General features: G+C 37.5%; 1 protein-coding gene across 1 annotated transcript; it reads right to left on the bottom strand.

Moving 5' to 3' along the window:
* Nucleotides 1–2877: 2877 nt before the first annotated feature.
* Nucleotides 2878–5304, bottom strand: LOC148036258 (putative inactive receptor kinase At2g26730). Its single transcript, XM_087679111.1, has 3 exons — nucleotides 5026–5304; nucleotides 4160–4805; nucleotides 2878–3857 (listed from the first exon to the last, which is right to left on the bottom strand). The coding sequence occupies exons 2-3, from the start codon at nucleotides 4758–4760 to the stop codon at nucleotides 3139–3141; spliced, it is 1320 nt and encodes a 439-aa protein (XP_087535237.1). The 5' UTR covers nucleotides 4761–4805; nucleotides 5026–5304; the 3' UTR covers nucleotides 2878–3138.
* Nucleotides 5305–24127: the final 18823 nt, after the last annotated feature.

Genomic DNA, 24127 nt, shown 5'->3' with positions numbered 1-24127 from the left:
TGACTCTCCCACCTTTGTGAAACCTGGGATTTTTGAGGGATTGCTAAAACAATTATTAGTGTATAGCTCCTTTCCACTTAGGATTTTTTAAGAAGCAAGTGATGAAGCAATTCTTTAGGGCCACTAATTTTGTGTGAATTTTTGAGGAATCTCAGAGAAGTAGATTCATAAGATGTAGGGTCACACTTTAGCAAATTGATTGCATGGCATTGTTCAGCCAAGGGAATAAGATGGCTACCTATAGTAGCCATGTCATATCGTAATCGATACCAGTTCCTTACAAAGTGGCTTGAGGATGTACATTGTTATTTTAGTGACTCAACATTGGATTAGCCTTTAATTTTAGTAGTAGAGATGTACATGGCAAGTGTTTGGCACTTTTGCAATTTCTTCCCAAAGAAGTTCATGGGAGAGTTACTTTGACATGGGAATGCTTTTTCAATACAACTTCTCTTGCTCTTCCCAATGGGGTGCCATTTGGAGGCAAGTGCAACCATATTATCATCAACCAAGACCTAAATTAATCATAGCATATAGCTTCATGAAAGTACCAAAAGTTGAGTCCAATTGTTGCTATATGAAGCATTTTCTTGGGAAACATTTAGTTCTTTGGGCCATTTCCTCTACTATTTTGTAAATTGAATGACAATGTGGATGTTTTCTCGGATTGGCTAGAGATGGTGGCCTATAGTCGCTAATCTTGAAGGCAAACACATTGGGACTTAGCAAACTAATTGAGGCCTAAAATGCATTATGGTTATTTCCTAATATGCTAAGCAATTACGAAAAGTTGTGATGAGAGTAGTGGTTGGCAGCATTGTTTGGTCTCCTAGGTGTTTGGATTTCAAGGAACATAAGGGTTCATAGTAGGTGCTTTGGTCTATAAAATATCATAGGCCTAGAGTTCTTGTTAGGCACAATTGTTGTGGAGATCTTGTGTGAAGATTGATTGGATATTGTTGGGGACTTTGGTGGCAGGGTTTGTTGTTCTTGGTCTTCTTGCTTTTTTTTTTTTTGTAGAGAGAGTACTACCACGAGTGTGCTACTTTTATGGTTTCCATTTTCGATGGTACATGTCAGCTTGTGTAGGTTAAGGCAATGACTTTTGGTGACACAATTGCAAGGGCATAGATTGCTTAGGTAGCCAAAGATATTAACAATCTTGATAATATCCTTGCACTCATAGTAGGGCCTTGGGTAAGCATTGAGGCATTTTATGTGGTCTCAATTAAGTGTGTCTATGCCTTTGAGATCTTTATAAAAAAGATTGGTGGTCTAAGCAGACCTTGGTCCTTATTGGTGTTGGGCCTTCGGCTTCCATTGCAATTGAAGCAGTAGGCTATTTATACTCACATATTGTTGATGTTGAGGTGGTTGGATACAAATTGAAGTAGCATGCTATTTGCACTCATAGATTATTGATGTTGAGCCAAGGTGATTACAAGTTTCTTAAGAAGAGCAGTTTTAGATTCTTAGGATAATTGTTGGGGTGGGGGTTGTAATCTGCATGGACCCTATAGTCAAATCCTCAAGAGACCAAAGACTGAGATGACCCATGTACCGGTGATCTTTAAGCGGATGTGCAATGAATAAGTAGCTTACCTAGAGTCTCTTTATAGCCTTCGATAACTTCTAATGCTTTTCCAACAATCCAAAAGATGCTCCTCAAAAGCCTTTGAAATGGACAGATAATCTCTATGGATAATGTTTACCTCAGTGCAAAGAAAGCATAAAGAAAACAAAGAAAATTAAAAAGATGTAGGACAAAGAGAAAAAAGTCTAAGAGGGGGGTAATGTTAACCTCGATGCAAAGAAAGCACAAAGAAAGTAAAGAAAATTAGAAAGACGCAAGACAAAGTGAAAAAAGGCGGTTCAATGAAAAAAACAAGAGAAAATAAACAAAAAGTGCAAGAAATAAACTCAAAAGTCTAAGGCAATTGCAAAAGGAAAAAGTTACATTTTAAATATAAAAGCACACCCTAAATCTTTGTTAAAAAACGCCAGGCTCCCTTCTATGTAATTCATAAATATAAATGAGCATGGGTGAAGGAATAATGTAAATATGAAAAAAATAAAAAAACAGGACCTAAGCTAAAATGGTTGGTCATGTAAAAAATTAATGGACGCTCAAGAGTAGAGCATGTATAAAAAAGCAAAAAGTGAATGAAAAAGATCATTCTTGTGTGTGGCCAAAACTAGCTCTCTTCTTTTTCTTCTTATTGCTCTTGCTTGTGCTTGAGAGAGAGAGTATAAGAGAGTGTGTGAGGTTGAGGACCGTATTGGAAAAGCTCTCCATCTTCTCTCTTCTTCTTCACTTTCCTCTTCTCATCTTGCGTGTGGCATTGGAGCTTCAAGATCAAGCTTGCTTGAGCTTTTACCTTGGATAGTGGAGCTACCGAAGAGCTTGAGGGAGGAGATAACTCACTCAGGTATGAAAATAAGCTCACTACACTCATAGGGGTGAGCATGCATATAGCTATGTGAGAGGTAGCCATTGCACTTGGCTTTTAACGCTTGAAATGATAAGTGATCTATGGGTCTTGGCAGTCAAGCAAGAGCTCCCACAGACATTACCATCTCCATTGAGATCTTCTAAGCCAAGCCCCATACATTTGTTTGCATGCAAGAGAGATTCCAATGTGGGTATGGTTACTAAATGCATTTACTAAAATGAATGATTACACCACTAACACAAATGTATTTAGATATAGTAGTGGTATTAACTCTCATCTGTGCCCTCTGTCAAGTCCCTAATTGTCATTAACTCTATAGAAATCTTTAAAGTGTTTTGAAATTGTACTTCTCAATTCAAACTCTATAGCATGTTTTTGTGCGAGTAATTCAATCAAAGTGAGTAGAATTTGGTTTTTTCATCACACAATTTGCAAGTAATATATACATAACATTTGTTGTATAGCTGGCTATCTATCTAGCTTTACTTGTAATATAACTCATTCTACAGAGGTGGAATAGAATTCTAGCTAGTTCTTATTTACATGTGCTTATTTATAAGCCTGCTGAATGACAGGTGACAGGATGAGTATCTACATATGCCTTCACTTGGTCAATACAGTGTTACCAAAAAACATCTATGCTGCTGTGCATGACTAACATGCAAAACATGCAGGCTGGAGCTGCCTAGTCATCATCTAGAACTATTAGCTTCAAGTGTGATTGCTGTTCATCTGAGAGTGAGGCACCACCACTATGGCCATCTGAATCCGATGGACTCTCATACTCTATCAATCTTGCACTTGGCAAGCCACTACCATTATTCTGAATTAGTTTGATGTCTTCCAGCATTCTTAAAACCCTGTTCATGGATGGTCTTGCTTCAGAGACACATGCTATGGCAACATGAAGCATCTGGAAAACTGCTGCCTTGCATGTATCTAGTGTGGGTTGAAGTTCAGGATCAAAAACATCTTCAACAAGCTTCTCTTGGCAAGTTTTTTTAACCCACCGGGGGAGGTCCAAGTCTGGTGTATGACTATCTTGTCCATTTAAAGGATCAGATTGATTATGAGCTGCATTAGGCGATAGCCCTGTTAGTAGTTCCATAAGAAGCACACCATAACTATATACATCTGTTTCACAAGTGGGCGATGTGGTATCTGATAGTTCTGGAGCTCTGTAGCCAATGGTAGCTGCATCAGCCACAAGAGAGGAAGTCATCTGTACTAACCCATATTCTGAGATAAATGAGGAAAGGTTTGCATCCATGAACACATTGGTAGACTTCAAGTTGCCATGAACGATGGAGTGCCTGTGAAGATTTCTCAGGGCCCGAGCAACATCGATAGCCAAGTCCAAGCGAGTTGGCCAGTCCAAAGGTGTGTGTTTGTGCTGCCTTCCACCTGGTCAGATCAATGGATTCATCAGTTGATGACTACAAACAATCAGGTGCTCTGCCACTATGCAGTTCCAACCCTGGACTTTTGCTCAAAGACTGTCTACAGAGGCTATACATGAGTAAACATACAGTAGACATACTCATTTCCACATAGCCTCTGATCCATGTCAGAGTCCCCATAAATCAAGGAGTAGCCTTTACCACTTATACAACAACCAAGAAGGAGAATTACTTAAATCTTCTTTGATAATTGATGCCTGGGTAGATATTGCTAGGAGAGTACAAAAAGTTGGTGTGTGGACCTGCCTTCAAGAAGAGAGAATAAGCTTCCCAAGCATAAATATTCATAGATGATGAATTTCAAGCCACTCGAGTAGTAGTACGCCTGCACAGGGAGCACATTCTTCATGTGGAGCTTGCCAAACCTGCTCACACACTGCTCAAACTCTTTCTGCTTGACCTTAACTTCAGTCAGCTTCTTGAGAGCTACCATCGACCCGTCCTGCACCACCACTTTGTATGTTGGTCCGAGACTCCCTCTGCCCATCATCTCAACAGATGACTTCAATATCAATCTGAGGTCGTACAGGCTCTGGTTTTTGCATGCTTCACTAAAGACAATCTCTCCAGTATGCCCCCATAAACTGTTATTGGGTCTTCTTACTCCTTGATGTTTCGTGGTCTCTGGATTAGGGCAAATGATATGCTCTTGAGACTGGACAGTGTTATGGGCAACTCTGTCACGGAGGGCAAGATGCCATCTTTTTAGAACTGCCATGATGATGACAAGCAAGGTAATTATAGGGAGAATGAAGATAATTCCCGTCATACTATGCGGATAACTTGTTGAATCTGCAGTACACGGTTCACCGGTGACATTGGCTGGATAAGGTCCTGTACCGCCCATTTTCGATTCACTTTTGCTGTTGCATATATCATCACATGACACGGCCTGCAAAATGGAGTACCAGAAAATGATGACTTCTGTGGAATAATGGCAATCAAAGCTATTATAATGATAGAGATTCACATAAGTGCAGCAGATAACTACATGTTTGCCATACAATGGCTGCATGATTGGAATGCAAAAGAAGCCTTATGAGATGCAAAACAGTGCATTCCAGGAAGAAGACGGGTATAGATTGATAGCACAGGCCAGGATATGAGCATACCTGGCAGGTCTCTGTGGGGTAAGGAAGGGCCTTCCATAGATTGTCACTAGTCTCCTCCTTTTCTTCTTCTCTTCATTCTCGGCATGCTCATCATCAGCATCTTCTTCTTGTTCTGGAAACTCTGGCAGACGCATGTTTTGTCAAAATCTCTCGGAAGAAATCGAAGGTTATGGCTGTTGTGCTCCTGTATATTTTGTATCGACCTCTCGAGAGCTTCGCAACTTTTGCGAGATATTGTTCTTAATAACATGTCCATGAGACAAATCTATGCGCATGGACGTATTGGTTTGGTTGTATGTCGATATGACAAATCTCTTGCTTTTTTTTTTGTTAATACATGTCCATAAGACAAGTCTATGGGAGAGAGAGAGAGAGAGAGGAATTTTATGCCTCAAGGCATATCCATAATTGTAACAAAGAGGAAGGCGTTTCCATAATTGAAAATTGGAGGAGAGAGGGAGAGAGACAAATATTGCAATTTGCAACTGCAACATCCTCATTTGCTAACATTGAGCTTTAGGGCATATCTTTTTACAATGGTGTAAATAATTTTTAAAACAATTGGTCCATTACATGAAATATCATGTGACCATTCTATCAAGTTTCAATCCATATGTTTGAACATTTCCAAAATAACAAAACAATCTCTTCTCTAATCTATAACATTCTCTAATATCTCCATTTTCCTTGTCTTCTTCTTCTTCTTCTTCTTCTATATTAAGGGAATGTTTTGGGGTTTGCCACATGGCACATGTGTAGACCCCTCGAAACCTCTCTCTCTCTCTCTCTCTCTCTCGCATAATCTCTTACATATAATATGTGTATATTATATTATTTTATATTTTAATAATAAATACACTAACTATACATTGTAATAATGTAATATAAATAATATATAGTATGTATTATATATAACACATTAATACATAATATATACTACATATAATATGGTATATATTATAATAGTTACATTTTATAATTATAACACACACACACACACAACAACAACAACAACAACAACAATATACATTATAATTATATTACATGCACAATATATATGTTTGGGTAAATAATGTGTTAGTATATATTTGTTATATTATATATGACAATACTTACATTATATAGTAATTACCTTAGAATCATATTTTATATATTATGTGATTTAGAATTATATATGACAATATAATAATAACTCTATATATAATCACATTATTATTATGTATTAGATATTACAATTATGTTATGTACATTATTATTGGTATATCAAATATTAGATACTAGCATTAAATTATAGAATTGTGTTAACACACACACACACATGCACGCACGCATGCACAATTGTATTATATATGTTAGCATATGTCTATTATTTATTAATACTTAAATTGATTATACATTTAACTATATGTATAATTCATATTTGTGTATAAATATTTATAATATGATTACATATATGCATTCTTATTGCATTTGTAATTGTCTTCATATATATAGTTTGTATCTATATGACATTTACACATATTTATATCTACATATTATTTGTGGATAATTAAAAGCTAGAACGTTACAATGAGAGAGAGAGAGAGAGAGAGAGAGAGAGAGAGAGAGAGAGAGAGAGAGAGAGAGAGAGAGAGAGAGAGAGAGAGAGAGCTGGTGGATGACATGATCAACGTGACAACATGGGGGTGGCCTTTCAGCGTGTGCCAATGATGGACATCAATGTGAATGGCATATAGCTTCTAGTTGATGTATCAAAGTTGGTGTCATACATGGATTGTAGCAAGAAACTTTTCTTGACAATGGAAGCATGGGATCTCTTCTAAAGAGGGATACTTACGCCAAGTCGATCGTCTTGGCCTACCATTAGGCCGCTGTTGATCACCAAGTTTTGTGGAATAGGGGGACTTCCCTTAGGGTATTAATTGATATCCCCAGCATCTCAAAAATGTTGTCAATAAATTAATATCTTAATATGAACAGTATTCATTAATATATCACCATTAATTATTACTATATTTATTAATATTAATATTAATGATATATTAATTAATACATTATTACTATGTTTATTACACACATGCAAGGCAACGGTCTAGTGGTTGGTGTAGGTGCAATGTGAATAATATTCTTGATTTCATTTTAGATACATCTTAGAATCATATTGACAAAAAGATTTAGATCTCTCGGTACATTTGTAAAGCATGTTTATACATGTCTGAAAAAAATATTTAGATCTCTTGTGGTACTTTTGTAAAGCATGTTTATACATGTGTGAAGCTATATTCTTGAAGACATAAATACTTATGCATAAAACAAAAGCTGTGAGGTGTCTCATGGTTGATTACTTTGTGACTCAAACACCCATGAACCATCTTGCCACATGCAATGTGCATTAGGAAAAAGTGCCCTAGTTGCTATTGGCATTGATGTGAAGCATATGTAAAACACTGGTGTGAAGTGCTAGGAGAAACTAAGCATGGAGTGTGTAATATATATTTATAGAATGTTTGAGGGGTTGCCACATATGGAAAGTGCTCAAAATCTAAATCCTTCTCCCCCTCCCCCCTTCTCTCTCTCTCTCTATGAGCTCTCCCTATTTCTCTCTCCCTCACCACACACACACACACACACACACACACACACACACTCTCTCTCTCTCTCTCTCTCTCTCTCTCTCTCTCTCTCTCTCTCTCTCTCTCTCTCTCTCTCTCTCTCTCTCTCTCTCTCTCTCTCTCTCTCTCTCTCTCTCTCTCTCTCTCTCTCTCTCTCTCTCTCTCTCTCTCTCTCTCTCTCTCTCTCTCTCTCTCTCTCTCTCTCTCTCTCTCTCTCTCTCTCTCAACCCTTCCTTCTCTTCTTGATGTCATGTTACACGAGATGTTGGTGGGGTACAACAAGTAGAAGGGTTGTAGCCTATGTGTGATTGAGGCTATGTGAAGAAAGGCCCTCCATTGTTTTCTTATATTCTTGGCTTCACTTTTGTTATCAAACACAATTGTATTGCTTGTGCCCCCTCCTCGTATGTCTCCTTTCAAATACTTTATTTCATCCTTGAATGATAATTCCTCTTCAATTTCCATGCTATTAGTTGATTTTATCGTCCTCCTAGAAGTCGACAAGGATGATGTGATCGTCCTCTTCCTATGGAGCTTGAGTTGATGTGGAATTCTTATCTTCCCCTCCATGAGTCATCATAATGGATGGGAGAGTACCGAAGCAATTGATGAAGGCCAATATCCTTAGTCTAAAGGAATATATGATTGGAGTAGAACTATGTTGACCACCAACAAGCAAAGACATGAATGGTTGTAGAATTAGTATTTCTAAATAGGTTGAAAGGCATGATATACTGTATATACTATTGGTAAAATTCTTTAATATTCAAATGCAGGTTCCTTTTAACCAACAAGAATGTGCACATTTAGTATTGAATAAAGTTTTTTTGCATGAATATTGTTATGAATAGTTGAATACACAATACATGCATGCCTAATAATTTGGATTCGAATTCTATGTGCCGTACTACTCTCTCTCTTAAGTGATTAGGCTATCCTTTGTGTATGTGTTTCAACAAAGCATAGCTTAAGAGCTAATGCATCAATTGAATTACATGATGTTGCAAAGACTACCTTGCAAGATAAGCTAGTAAATTCCAAAGTCAACGTATAGCAAGGCAGATTAAGCACTATTAAAACCCATTTTACAAGAAATAGCCAAGAAAGAACACGTTCATGAAGGAGGGGTATTGTGCTGGTCATTTGCGTGTGCATGTGTGCGTGCGTGTGTGTGCATGTGTGTGCATGTGTGCATGTGTGTGTGTGTGCACATGTGTATCACACTTGCACATGCAACCCAAGCCATCAATTAAGGATGAAGAATGTAGTGAAGGACTCCCGTCTGAAAGGTAGCCATGTGAAGAAATCGTTTATGAAGAGGTCTTCCTTAAAGGTGCAACCTACAATAGAAAAGAAAATTTAGGGAAATGCAAAGAGCAAGGAATAAAAGGCTTTGAATTCACTTGAGCTTCCTTGAAGAGTTAAGCTTTGGGTGAAATTTCTTACTATGAGCCATACTAAAACTCACCCAAAGATGGAGAAATGGTTGATGATCACATGGGATTTGTTGCATACTATCACATATGTAGAGATTTTCACATCAGTGGCCTCAATAGGGATTCATATGATGAGTTTCACAAGTTGTATAGGAAGATTTATCAAATGAAATTATCAATAATGAAGTTAGCATTGTCCTGACCCATGCCTTTGCCTTATCACAACATGGAGGCATCTAGGTTGATTGGGACGATTTTGTTCAGCACACGTTTACTTTTCAAAGGGGATCTACTTCCAATGAGTTGAGGTGTCAACCCTTGACATTTTATAGTAATATGTATTAGGTTTAAGGGTCTATGTTGTGGTGTGTGCGTATGTATAAAGAAAACTTATCTTGATCTTCTTATAAGTTCAATGTATGTAGCTATGTATTTTATGGCATGGACTTCAACTTGAATGCCATTGGATGTTGTATTTTGTGGCCATGCATTTTATGGCATGGGCTTCAACTTGGATGCCATTGGATATTGGATTTACCCCTTGCATTCACACATACAACATTTTGTGTGCATCACATCACTTTTGTGACTCCACACTATACATAGTTGAATCATGCAATGAAAGCATGAATTGTGATTCAATGGGGCTACGATGGGTTATGGAGCAATGCTAGTTATTTATCTTTTTTTTTCCCAATCTTTTAGTAGAGTTCCATGGAGTTTTAGTTTTGACTATTCACATTTAGTATTCTTTCATATAAGTTTAGTAGTCTCTACACTTAACACACTAACTTTGCAACACTGTAATTCTTTTAGTAGAGCTTCTTACAATTTGCATTCAATCACTCATTTACTACTATATAAATCTTTTTAATTTGCAAATATGATTACTTAAAAAGTCCTACTTTCCACTCTTTTAGTGCTTGTAGTTCTATATTGGACCTTCTTTCATTACCACTATCTTAGAATTAGCTTTAGCATGCTAATAGCATTTGATCTAAGCAATAGAGGTTAGTATTATAAACATTTTTCTTCTACGCACATCATATTCTAAGAAATAATTAGTTCTATTTTTGTAGTATCTAGTTATCAGAACTGATTAGTACTTAAGAAGAAAACTCTTTACTATGTTAGTACTATATCACCATTGCCTTAAAAAAGATTTAGTAGTACTACCTACAAATATATCACCTCTACGTTATCTAATACTATTTAGAACTATGCTAGTATTGCATTGACAATGCTTAGTACTATTTTTTATGATACTATGGCACTATGCCATGAGTTAGTCGAATTAGTACTAATTTTTTGGTCTCCTAAAGAAACCGCTATATTAACTCTATTTAGTACTAATATAGTCGAACATCAAGAAGAGGAGAGTATGAGAGATTATGTCTCTAGCTTTAGGAGCCTATTTAAATCCATACCCCTTATAAAGAGACCCACACCCAAGACCGTCACAAAAGCCTTCATCAAGGCATCCACGATGATGAAAGGATTTATGAGACCTTAGCCAAAAACTTTGAGTTGAACTGCTCCATCATAACAATGCCCTTGATGACGAGGCTATTAATGTCGATGACCTACGCGGAAAGCATAATAGGGACAAACGAACAATGGGATCCCATCTAGAAAGTCATGCAAGACAAACACAAATAAAGAGTAAAGAGACACTAGAATTAATTGCCGATGTCAATAAGCAACATCAAAGGTTGCTCAAGATGGAAAATTCTCTAAAAATCTCAAAGCCATATCACCAAAACATGCAATTTACACACCTTAGTGGAGACCATCTCCCTTTGGAATGCTCTAGACCACCAATGATGTGCACTAATTGTGGATGTTTTGGTCACAAATTTGCATAATGTAGAGCCCCATGAAGCCTTCCTGGTTCAAATTTTGCCTAACAACACTATAATCGAGGATCCAATTATCCTAGATAACCCCCACTTGGCCAAGACTTGGAATTTCTAGCCCCTCTTAGACATTGAGTAATTATGCAAAGAGTGGAAATCAAATCTTTAGGAATACATAGACCCCTCCTCATCATCACATGTCTACCTAGTAATGCCCTTGTCCACTTCATTGAGGAACCCATTGAAGAGGATGAATACATGAACCCCTTTGTATGATATGATGAAGATGAGCACATGATTCTTATGGATTGCAGACATGTACTGGTCATGATGTTAGGATGAGTCTGGGGGCAAGGAGCACTATCTGCTAAGGACCTTGGACTTGCAGGCAATCATGACATGTATACACGGGGGATTCACTAGTAGTAATAAGGAGACGTCACTTGCGTGCAAGAAATATATGAAAATACCCCTTATCTACCCCCTATTTATGGGACCTTACCTATAAAATGTACCTTCCTTCCCTTAAATAATCCCCCTCCCTTACACTCATGTGGTACCATATGGTAAACCCTAGTGGACCCCCCGGGCATGTATCCTTGGGATGTCCATAAAAATTGGAGCAAGCTAAGGGAAATGAAATGGATCAATGCTACCCAAAATGTGGAATCACACATATGTATTCTTACTATCTGCAACACAAGGCAAGTAGTATAGCAAGGTCATTGTGCATTCAGTACCCTTAAGCCTATTTGTAATGGAGATAATCAATGATGAAGATATTATTCCCATTCTAGTGCACACTATCACTTCGTACACCAAGCAAAGTAGGGAGAGTCATTAGTGTATCACATGCCCTAGGACAATGTATGGCTCAATAAATTAGCAAAAAGAGTACCAAGAAAAGGACAAAGAGAGCTAAACTCAAGATGAAGACCTCTCTTCAATAACACCAACTGCTTTAGTCTCTCTAGCACATAAAGTACCACAATAGTACCACAAACTACAAAAGGGACTATTGTAAGGACTATGATTATCCCAACCTAGTGTAGTAGCAAGCTGCCATTAACAAGGTTGAAGAATGGGTGAAAGAAACCCAATATGAGTTGCACAAAAAGAACAAGACAATGAGATGATCAACCTCCCTAGCTTGTCTCACATTTCTAATGCATCCATGCAAATAGGAACATGGCAACTAGATGAGGTCACAATTGAACCACCAATTGGTCCACAACCTATAGAGAATACGCTGTTTCTCTTATTCTTGATGCAAGTCACTTGTAATACATCTATGAGAACATCAAACCTGCCATCATTGTAGTATTTGCATGAACCGCGGTCACCATTGCACATGGAACCCTTCTTAAAGATAGTCTAATGATCTGGTAAGGATTAAATATGTGGGTAGAAGATACAAATTTCGGGCTAATCTCATCCCTTTCCAAAGTCCTAGCCTTAGTATATCTCTCACCTTGAGTGCTTTAGAGGTCAACACATTTAGGGAAGGAGCTAAAAAACATGCAATGCTCCCCATGGAAACCCTTGGAGACACCATGCGTCGAGACATTGTAGATATAGGAGCTAGTGTGAGCACAATTAACCACAATATACTCCAAGCCTAGGGTAATCCACCTATTGAACCAATGCACTTCAACTTGATCATAGCTAATGGATTCAAAGGTTGACTGTTGGAAGTGTTAAGAGATTGGCCACTCCAAATCACAAGAGTACTATTTAAAGTTAACTTCATTGTTATGAAATGAGTTAATTAAAACTTGATGCTCAGTTCAACCTTGGATGCGCAATGCATGTCTCATTGAAAATTGGGGCAACGGTCTAATATTCTTAGGAGATCAAAAGGAGGTAGTGTGCATTGAGATGGAATGTTGGAAAAAAACTATGGTTGACCTAGATGCTATCTCACCACTCTTAAAGAATGAGTCAAATACCAACCACTCAACCATTGGCTAGATATATTTCCTCCCTTGAGGATGAGTAGATTGTATGCATATCCTTGCAACCCTAGAATTTCCATTCATTGAGGAGTTGGAGTATTGATTTGCCCATGGATGCATGAGTCAAAAAGATGCAGTGGATGCCACAGCTCTCATCCTTGAATTTTGAGTGAGCTTTTATGGGCAAACACCATTATTTGTTACACATAGTCCACTTATTCCACCCCTTAGATATTTCCACCACCACCACCACCACCACCATCGTTGCTATCGCAGCGTGTAGGGTTGAAGGTCACCACAGGGGTTTGGCAAGAAAACTAGACAAGATAGATAGAGATGTGTCTTCAAGAGATAAGTAGATTACACTGAATGTTTAAAGGTTCAAGAGGTACTTCACGGTCAATCACAAGGGTTTGAGAGAGAAGAATGTATGCGGGTTCAAGAGCTTAGACTTTGGAGATAGTAGAGATAAGAGAAGGGTTGAAGGTTTCAAGCCAAGTTCTTGAAGATGTTAATAGAGCTTCCAATTGCATGTTCTTATCAAAGATCACAAGAGTATTATCTCATAAGTTCTAACTCAAATCAAGCTTTTTTTCTTGACTGTAAGAGCAATCACAAATTATAAAATCAAGTACAATATGTTGTCATGTATCATAAACAACTCTGCATCCCATCATTCATACACGATGCCATAGCATGAATCAACTTTGCATGATTACATTCAATGTAGAATGTTAGGGACAAAAGCTTATGAGTCAATTACAAGGTTTGTAGGGCAAATATACTTGCTTCAAGAGAGCTTCAAATTGAGTTCATGATAAGGATAAGTTACCACATCCAAGAAATAAGAGAAAAAGCTCCTCTTAATTCAACTCAAAGCATCTATGAATGATCTATAAACATTGCCTTGCCATAGGGGCACTTGCATATTTTGACAAGATGTCTTCTGTAGAGTAATAAATGAATTAAAAGAACACTGTTGTAGCTAATTCTGTGAATATGGCTGAAGATATTAGCCCCAAATCAGCCCACAGAAGAGAAGGGGTTTGAAGAAATATAAGATATAGAAGAATAATCACATAAAGAAATAGAAAATGTATAAGAATACTAATAGAGATGAAGCCTGTCAGCTTATTATTGCATTAGGAGAAGATAAAACTCTTGTAAACAAAAACGTGTATAAAATAATACCTTCCTCTATGCTACTCAAATCGCCAATTTGATGCCTCCATTGGCTCCAAAAGGGGAGTAAAATACCAAGACACCTAGCCAAAATTTAGCTAGATCACTCCTTTTTCATCTCCCACTTTGGAGTGCTATTCACAGCTTGAAAACAACGATTGCGCGTCGTGTGATTTTGCCAATCTCTCTTTTTACATAAAATCCTCTCAAATTAGCTGAAAGATATATGCTTTCTTTTACATGTTATCATAATCTAGAAGTTGTCTACAGTTTTATGGATTTTTACAAGAGATAATATCTAAAATATCAAAAATTGGCTAAAACTTGTCCAAATATCTAATATTTTTGAACCATAGACACTAACACTAATGTCTAAAATGGCATTGGCTCTCTAAATTAATAGGAAAGCTACATTCTAGATTTTTTTACACGGTGTGCACGTAACGGCACGACACTGCCCACCACTATCACCACTACCACTACCACCACTACTACCTTCACTCACCCACACACTCACACACACATACACACACACACACTCTCTCTCTCTATGTCTCTTGCCACCACCACCTTCACTCTCTCCCTCTCCCTCTCATCTCTCCTTCTTAGTTTCTCTCTCTACGTATATATTCTCATTTCCTATTTCTACATTCTCTCTCTCTCTTTGTGATGTGCAAAGAATACACTCACTCACTCACTCACTCTCTTTTAACATCCACTCAAATAGGTTCTATGTCATGTAAATGATTCTCTCTCTCTCTCTCTCTCTCTCTCTCTCTCTCTCTCTCTCTCTCTCTATACTTGCTCGAATAGCATTCTATGCCATGTAAATGATTCTCTCTCTCTCTCTCTGTGTCTTTCAACCATTGCTCAAATAGCACTCTATGCCATGTAAATAATTCTCTCTCTCTGGCACATGCAACATGGATACATTTGTGCGATCATCTCAAAATGGTAGATCATGGCCCACACCTCTCTCCTTCTCCCTTCCTCTCTCTCTCTCTCTCTCAGATTTTTTGATATTTTTACAATCACACCTACTTCAGTCCCTTTGTAAGGAGCAGTGAGGGCTCAGGATCAGAATCCCATATGCACAGTAGGAGAAAGTTCCACCACTCAATTCCTATAAAGCATTGTACTTGCACTCTTTTTCTAATGCAATGATAATACTCTTTTCTTTCCAGTAAAGCGTCTATGTCACTTTCCACACAGAAGATTGTGTTTATGAGTCCAAGTCTCAATCTTGGAGCCTAATTCACTTGTGTGACAATTTGTCTTTGTTAAGGTCAATGTCTTCATGAGTTTCTTCTTCCTCTTTCAACCTCCATAGCTTTCGCATTTGCCATGCTCTAGATCTCACATATTTTTACATCGTATCAGAGCCCAATTGGGCATGGCCTAGCTCATCTAAGCTTCCTTCTCTACTCTTCCAACTTTTATTCATCATTGCTCAACTCAAGTCCCAGCTGAAAGTCTCATCTTCCACCTCTGTCTCCACTTAACCTTTCTTGGCAGCCATAGTCAGTAGCTTGTATCTACCTTGCTTGGAGCCTTCACATCTCTCAAACCAAGCCATATCTCAGCTTCTAGAGATATCTTCTTTTGCTTAGGGAACTTTTTCTTGGCACTTCATACTAAGATGTTGATGATCATTTGGCTCAGCATTGCGTGAATTCAAGCTCGCTGTCCTGTCTGCACTTGTGTCTGATTGTATAGTTCATTCAGTCCGTACATGCAACAATGTTGATCATTATCATAGGGCTTTTGAAGCTATACATCTAAACTCTCTCCCCCTCAAATGGTTTCTCAAATGGCTACCTCTGTGAGCATCAATAAGTAAAATACCAGTTGCTTGTTCCTGAAAACCCTAATTTGCCATGGCTCACTTTCACTAAAGCTCTTTTTTACTTCATCTACTCACTGATTCCAACACACTGAAGGTCCTGTCACTCAGATTTGAAGGTCCCAACATCAAATCAAGAAGGGGAATATTTTGATTTGAAAGAACTTGAAGGATTTTGCAGACTTGGAAGACTTAAGGAAGAAACATAGTGTCCATTGACACTCATTTAGTGCTCTTAGCACTTGTGTCTTTTGACACATCTCAACCAACTCTTCTGCTGCACAAATTTGATAATTTTGAAGTTGATTTGCTGCTATTCCCGCAAGTCTAACATGGGCAAAGACTCTCCAACTGCTCGCTTCAAAGAAGTCGGGTTTCACACTTGGCAAACCCGCATCAATGGTGAAGAAGGGCCTCTAGGCCATTACCACTAGAAAATAAAAGAAACCTCGTGATGCAGAACTTGCAGTCACTTGGAAAAAGAAAAATAATAAGGCTCATGCCATTATCAAACTGGAGCTAGACGACAGCTATATCCACCATGTGGATAGCTATGATACTTCACATAATATATGGAAGAGACTTGACACTTTGTTCCGTACACAGTCTAAATCATCAAAGTATGGTCTCTTGATTGAATTTTTCAGGCTTGAAATGAAGTCCAACACATCACTTGTGCCACACATCTAAATTACATGGAAGGACTTCTAACCCAGCTTGCAGGAATCAACATTAAAATGGAAGAAGATGTTTGCATCGGTGTTCTACTTAAAAGTCTGCCTCCTAAATATAATAATGTATCAACAACTCTAATCAATATGCCAAACCCTAAACTTGTTGATATCCAGGCATCAGTGTTAGAGGAGGAAAAAAAGCTAAAAACTAAGAAATAACCAAGCACTTCTAGAGATGAACATGCATTATATGTTGGCAACAAGTACAAAGGCAAGAGGGATCAACTCTTCTCTGATTTTTGCAAAAGGACCGGACACACCGAGAAGTTCTGCCACGCAACAAAGAGGTCCCAAAAGGCCTATCAAGTCTCACCCAAAGAAGAAGAAGAAAATGGAGTAAAGGAAGAAGAAGACCACTAGTAGGAGAAGGACAAACCTCATCAGTCCTTCTATTCAAATAGGATTTTTTAGCCTTGTATTGCCTAGCCCTAATGCTTCAGACATAAACTTACAAACTCCTCAAGTAGCCTGGTACTATAGCCTCTGTACACTTTGTGAGGCCCCTGCTACAGACTCTGGATGACCATCATGTTTGTGGTACCCACACTTAGCCTTTTTTGCGACAACCTCTGGTGTTTTGCAATGTTTATGGTGTGCCCACACTTTGCAGGTGTTGCTCTTGCTAAAGCCTCTACACACTTTGTACTTCTGGTTGTGATTGAGGAGGGGTGTTGAGATATTTACAATCACACCTACTTCAGTCCCTTTCTAAGGAGCAATGAGGGCTCAGGATTAAAATCCCATATGCACAGTAGGAGAAAGTGCCACCACTCAATTCCTATAAAGCATTGTACTTGCACTCTTTTTCTAATGCAATGATAGTACTCTTTTCTTTCCAGTAAAGTGCCTATATCACTGTCCACACACAAGATTGTGTCTATGAGTCCAAGTCTTAATCTTGGAACCTAATTCACTTGTGTGACAATTTGTCTTTGTCAAGGTCAATGTCTTCATGAGTTTCTCTTCCTCTTTCAACCTCCATAGCTTCCACATTTGCCATGCTCTAGATCCCACATATTTTTACAAGATTGCTCCATCTCTTTTCTCTCTCTCATGCATGTGATCAGTCTACATTATATAATAATGCCTCACATTAGATTACAACGTTTTTTGTAACAAAGACTTCTCTTAAATCATAAATACGTCTCTCTCTCCATCTCAGACTCTCTCTCTCTCTCTCTCTCTCTCTCTCTCTCTCTCTCTCTCTCTCTCTCTCTCTCTCTCTCTCTCTCTCTCTCTCTCTCTCTCTCTCTCTCTCTCTCTCTCTCTCTTGTTATCATAATGTGAATGCTTGTGCAGTCACTATATATTATTAGAACTTTAATACCAATGGATTGATAGCTCCCTCCCCTCCTCCTCCCCTAATGAAATTGATATAATACAATTCATATAAGCAATCCAAATGTATATTTATATTGCTTTAACTTTTGGCAATAGTGCTATTGTTTGACAAACAAAGAGAGAGAAGGTCACCAAAAGCTTGTCAAAATTTTGATATAAGCTAACCAAGTGAATTGTATGACAGTATTTTCCTGATAAAATAAAAGGTAGTTGTGCTAAGAGGTAGCATTAGTATTGCTTTATTGGTCATAGTATCAGTGGTGCTAGAAAAGTCTTATTCTTCAGGTGCAAGTTTTCTTCTATAAGCATGGGTTGGTGTATAAACATGTTTACATTTGCATCCATTCCAAACACTTGGAGGTACACATAGTATAGGTGCTTGCATGCCAAATATAAAATTTATTTTGCTACCAGTCCATGAAATCTTAGAAATTACATATTGGGTTCTTTGCAATGTGCACATTAGAACACTCCTACAATACACTTGAGTTAGGTGTTTCTAGTTTGAAAAGCTCATGCTTAAAAGGCTTCACCAATGTGCGGCCCTTTATAGTTGCATCTAGAGCTAATGCTGAGTCTATCCTTTTCCTTGTAGCTTGTGAAACACCTCTCTGATATCTACATGAACCCTTGTTAGCATCCACTTCTTGTGCCACCTTTTGTAAAAACAAATCCACCACTCTCAAACACATGGATTTCTTTTGCTACTATAAAATTTGTGCCTGAAACAACTAGCCATACTTGTGGAACTTTGGGTGGTGCGTGATGAATGGAAAAACAAATGTTCCACTGTATGGTCCACACTATCATTACATAACGACATGAACTGGTGTGCGCTGCATTTCATGTTGATTGCTAACTTCTCCTCTTGAGTTGGACCACTCCATGATACCCCAAAATGAAGGTGTAGGCACCCCATGTGCCATGTTTTGGATTGATTTTTTGCAATTTTTGTTATCTAGCTCCAACTATCCTTGACATTGCATATAATTGCAAGCTGGAATCCTTCTTATAGCCCAAATGGTGTCATGAAAGACTATCTCGACCACCATTTCCTTCGAAGAATTTGGTGATATTGCCCTTGACTGGTTGGAAGGCATGGCTTTTTTATGATATTTTTGGGATGCGGTGTTATCCGTGAATGGAATAATATGTTACCTCTTCCTCTGAATGAGTGCTTGGAGTTTCTCAAGCTTCATTGAGAGTTCGGGGTCGTTAGACATGGGAACGCCTTGCTCGTGAACTAGAGCACTCGTCTCACTAGTCTTCTAGCCACAATCATTTGCAAGTGTTAAGGTCCAATTGCACTAAAGTCTCTTACCATTTTCTCTATGTTCTTTTTCACCTCTTTGACATTAATTAGCTTTGCACATGCCTCTTTGCATCTCATGGTAATGTGTGCCTTGATGGATGAATAGTCTTGACATTGTGCTTTTTTGGCATTACATTATTGGTTGAATTATATTAATTGATATTAATAAACTTTGTAATTAATATAAATTAACAATTAATTACTTGATTTTCATTAATTTATATTATTATATATTATTCAATAACTAGGTAATTAAAATATGATTTATTAACTGACTTATGGTTTAATACTAATAAATTTACTAATGTATATATTAACTAACTAGTGTATATATATATTAACTAACTTATATGTGTGTGTGTGTGTCTAGAGAGAGAGACAAGTAGAGAGAGAGAGAGAGAGAGAGATGCGTATTTTTTTTTGTTGGGAAGGGCTATCGGCAGCCCCTTCTTCAATGAAGAATGATTCCATAAGTCCCCTCTCCCAAACAAAGGAGGTTACATGGAATAAATTTTCACCAAACCAGGAGCTATTACGACAGCCCCTTCTCAATGAAGAAAAATTCCATGGGTCCTTCAAGAGTAGAAGCATGGGACTTGTGGAAATTCTCTTCACTGGAAAGGGATTGTCGGCAATCTCTACTCATGTTTCAGTCTCTATCTCTCTCTCCTCCTGATAGATGAATAATTGGTATGGTAGATTTCTTTTTCATCGAGAAGGATCACCGCTAGTTCCTTCTCGGGTGAAAAAAAGCCACAAGTCCACTTTTGGCTATTTGTCCCATTTGAGAAGGGGCTACAAATGACTTCTTCTTGGTGAAAAATAAAGCAACAAGTGGATTTGTGTCTTTATATTTTGCCCAATAAGGGATTGCTAGTGACTCCTTCTTGGCGAGAAAAAGTAGTACGTATCACATGCTCTCTCTCTCTCTCTCTCTCTCTCTCTCTCTCTCTCTCTCATTACTCTTTTACTCTTTGTCTACCCCATTTTCTCTAATAAAGTCACAAGTTCCTCCTCAGATTTGTTGACCGGCCAATGACCTCGGCCAATGACCAAGCCACTATTAATCGAGTTGTCAAGCCAACTCCTAAGAGTTGTTGCACTAGATAGGTGATTTTTACTACTAACTACAATAACTTTGCCTAACCTTCCAAATATTTATGATAACCCTTCACTATAAGTAGTCCAACTAGTACTCTCTTAAACAAGTTACTTAATTATTCTATTTTCCTAGGAAATTTTATATTTGACTTTAGAAATATTGTTTCACAACATAAACTCAATAGATTCTATAAGTATATCTCCGTTTCAGTTCCTTCTTAAATGTTTCCTTCTCCACCTTTTATAAAATTATTTCCTTGTATTGTTCTAATCAGCAAACCTTCAAAACAAATCAATTAACGTGCGATAAACTCATAAACTTTGTTTCCCCTTTTAAAAGATTTCCCTTCTTTGTTTTGCATAATTCATCCTTTGCTATTAATGTTTAGATGATTAATTGGTTTTTTATTTATTTCCCAATGGTAACGTCTTTTCTTTCTTCTTCTCTAACTAAACATCAATCATGACAAAAACAAGTTTTTTCCACACTTTTAACGTCCACATACACAACTCATTTTAAAACCCCAATGTATCCCCTTAGTTATCAATGATCCTAATGGCCCTCCACTCTTAACTCTTTTGATCGCTCAAATAATATTTATAGAAAAATAAAATATAGAATTTCCACTTAGATATTGAAGCTTCCCCTCATGCCATCAAATAATTGTTTTATTAATTTAGGACTATAGTTTTTCCTTGACATAAGCGATTATTATAAAAGACTATTATATTTCTTACTCCCCCCCCCCCCCTCCCCCCATATTATTAAACATCACACCACACATCTTTTAATTTTCTCAAAATAAAAACATTAAGTTTTTCAATGTAAACATCTTTTAAAGACAATATAATTAAATTGTTTCCTTTTTTCTTAAATTTACAAAAACTCCATTGACACATCAAAAATTATCTTTTCAGTTCCCCATGAATAGCACAATTTTTTTAATTGATAGAAAATCCATTTTTAAATATAAAATCTGTTACTTTTCTCTTAAAAATAACTATTTTTGAATTTTTAAATATATTTAATAGTCTCTAAACATTATGAAAAAAATTCATTAAATTTTCAAAATTATTTTCTTTATGGAAAAAATATCATAAAATATAATTTTTCAATTAGCAATTTTATAAAAATTTATTTGTAACATTTCTAAACCTTTTTCAAGCATCTTCGACTATTTTCTATTTTTAGAAAATAGAAACAGGTCCACATAAATAAAAATGACCATTTAGTGTAGGAAAAAACGTTTCAAAACATTTTCTAAAAATAATAAATTGAAGATTTACTCATGCTATAACCTCTATTTTTGTTAAACGGTTTAGGCGCATACTTGTAAAGTTCGCGGGTTGTCGTCCCATCTTTGGAAGCCGTGTCCTCTTTCCGTCTAGCCACTATCCAGTCATTGTGCACTGCAAGCTCATCATTTCTCGTCTCCTGAGAGATCTTATCCCTTCAGATTAGATAGGTACATTGAAGCTCCAGTTTAGCGTCAAGAAAAGGACATGGCGATGATCTTCAACGACAAAGTATTGATTTCAATTCTCTGCTTTTGCTCTCCAATTACATTCTTTTGCAATCTTTTTGTTTTGATTGTGCTCTCGAAACCCTCCTATGTCTCCCTCTCTCCAATTCGTTCAAAAAGATGGCACCCTCTTCCTCACGACTATTTCTTTCTCTCTCTCTCTAGTCTCTATATGCTCTTCTACCTATGACTCCCACACTTATTCTTCAAACTCCATGTTACGTAGAACACAAGAAGGATCTCTCATCCGCCTTTGATCCGCAAAAAGAACAACCTCCACAACATAAGAAGAATTCCATTGAGCACCCTAATCCCTCGTGCAAATATGGCTCCATAAATCAATTTTATACCATAGCACACCCTTGCTTATGATTTTGTCGATGAAGATCTCCTCCCATACTCTCATGATTCTTGGATATGGATTTGCTTGTAGCTTAGGCTTGACCCTTATCTTGATTACTTTGTGAAAGAGGAGAGGTTAGGGGTTATATGGGAATGAGACTTAAGAAATATGGTTTCTTTATTGTATCATTTAGCCTTCTAAAGGAGAGATATGACACAAAATTCTACCACTGTCCACGATTGAAAATCTAGCTGTCGCTTTTTCCCATTGTTTTCCACTTGCGATGGTTGCAATGCACCGCTGCTTTGGTTTTGATCTCGTGATGTTGTCGATAATGGGGCTTTTATCTTCTTTGCTTCTCTAAGTTTGATGCTTTACTGCAAGTCATGGTCGCATCGATTCTCCCTGACATGAATCTTGTGATGCTGCCGATTATGTCTTCATCTTCTTGCTGATTGGAGAGAAAGAAGTACTATTCATCTTGCAGCGATCTGTAGCAAATGATAAGCTTGATGATCTGCAAAGCTCTCAGAAAACCTTCTCTGGTGGGCCGAGAGGGCCTCTTCACCCTTATCTCCCTCCCTCTCTCTCTCTCTCTCTCTCTCTATATCTCATAGAAAATGGCCGCCATGAGGATGTTTTGATGGAGGAAATGGAGTAGGATTGAGAAATGGATAATGGAAATGGTCAAAAGAAGGAGACAGGATAGAGTGAGAGGATTAGAAAAGATGATGACGAGAAGAAAAATGATGAAGTTGATGGCAATGGGTGTGATGATGATGATGGCGAGACGACGGCTACAGTCATGCCCCCTAAATGTTGCGCCTTGATCCTCAAAAGCTCTCTCTCTTTCTCTTCATTTCACCTTGAATGTTGCGCCTCATCATCCGAATTCCCAAGCTCTCTCTTTCTTTCACAATCATTGCAAGATGGAAACCGGTACGCTCCAAGATTGTGCCTCCTCCCTTATCACGACAGTTTTTTTTTTTCAACAACTTCCAAGCTCCCCAACATTAGACACCACCACCTTTGCAATTCCATCTCGTGAGAGTGCTTCAAATTTTGACAAGACCATTTATATGATTTTCCTTGGACTCCTATTTATAATAAATTTGACATCATCTGCATTGAGTTCCAATGTGATAAGGGATTTTGTGACATCTTTCAAAGGTAGAAGTAAATGTGTAAAAGCACCTTCATCCTTGAAACCAAACTCTACACCATATTGTGTCACTGCATAACGAGGTTTTAGTCCCTTTAATACTCTTTCATAATCCTCCTCTATATAGTCTTGAATTTGAAATCTTAAACAGTTGTTGAACGCTTATGTACATCGATTTAACTGATCACAAAATGCATAGTATAATGTTCCAATGTGATCACACAATTGCCCGTTGAAGGAATATTTTAGCTTATCAATCAAAAGCCATTTTGATTCATTCAAAAGTCGTCTCACGTAATTAACTAGTTTTGATAGGTACACACTTGGAAAATTGGAAATTGTGTATAGAACACAAGATCTCCATGTAGCCTCGCAATTACTATTCTGTCTTCAGTTGTAGCAATAACATCTGATGGAGTTAGTGTTATGCTGGACAGTAGAGTGTCAAAGCCAACAAATACTCCGATTGTGATATTAAACTCCATTGTTCCCAATTCCATTGCATATGTTGAAAACCATTGTGGATCCAAACCCAAACAGTGTCGAGTTCCAGCAACCTTCTTGCTAAATTGACTTTTTGCAGTCTCAATAAATAAACAATAGTCACAATCATGATGCTATGTGTTCTTCATAAGTAATTTAATCCTTGGGAGGTAGGAGGTAGCATAATTGGTGAAATCCCTCATCCCTTAAATTAATACT

This window comes from Lygodium microphyllum, chromosome 5 (genome assembly GCF_053477565.2).
Source record: "Lygodium microphyllum isolate KBCC chromosome 5, Lygodium_microphyllum_v1.1.10, whole genome shotgun sequence".
NCBI lineage: Eukaryota > Viridiplantae > Streptophyta > Polypodiopsida > Schizaeales > Lygodiaceae > Lygodium > Lygodium microphyllum.
The sequence above is the reverse complement of the archived record's forward strand: the minus strand, read 5'-3'. Positions and strand labels throughout refer to the sequence as shown.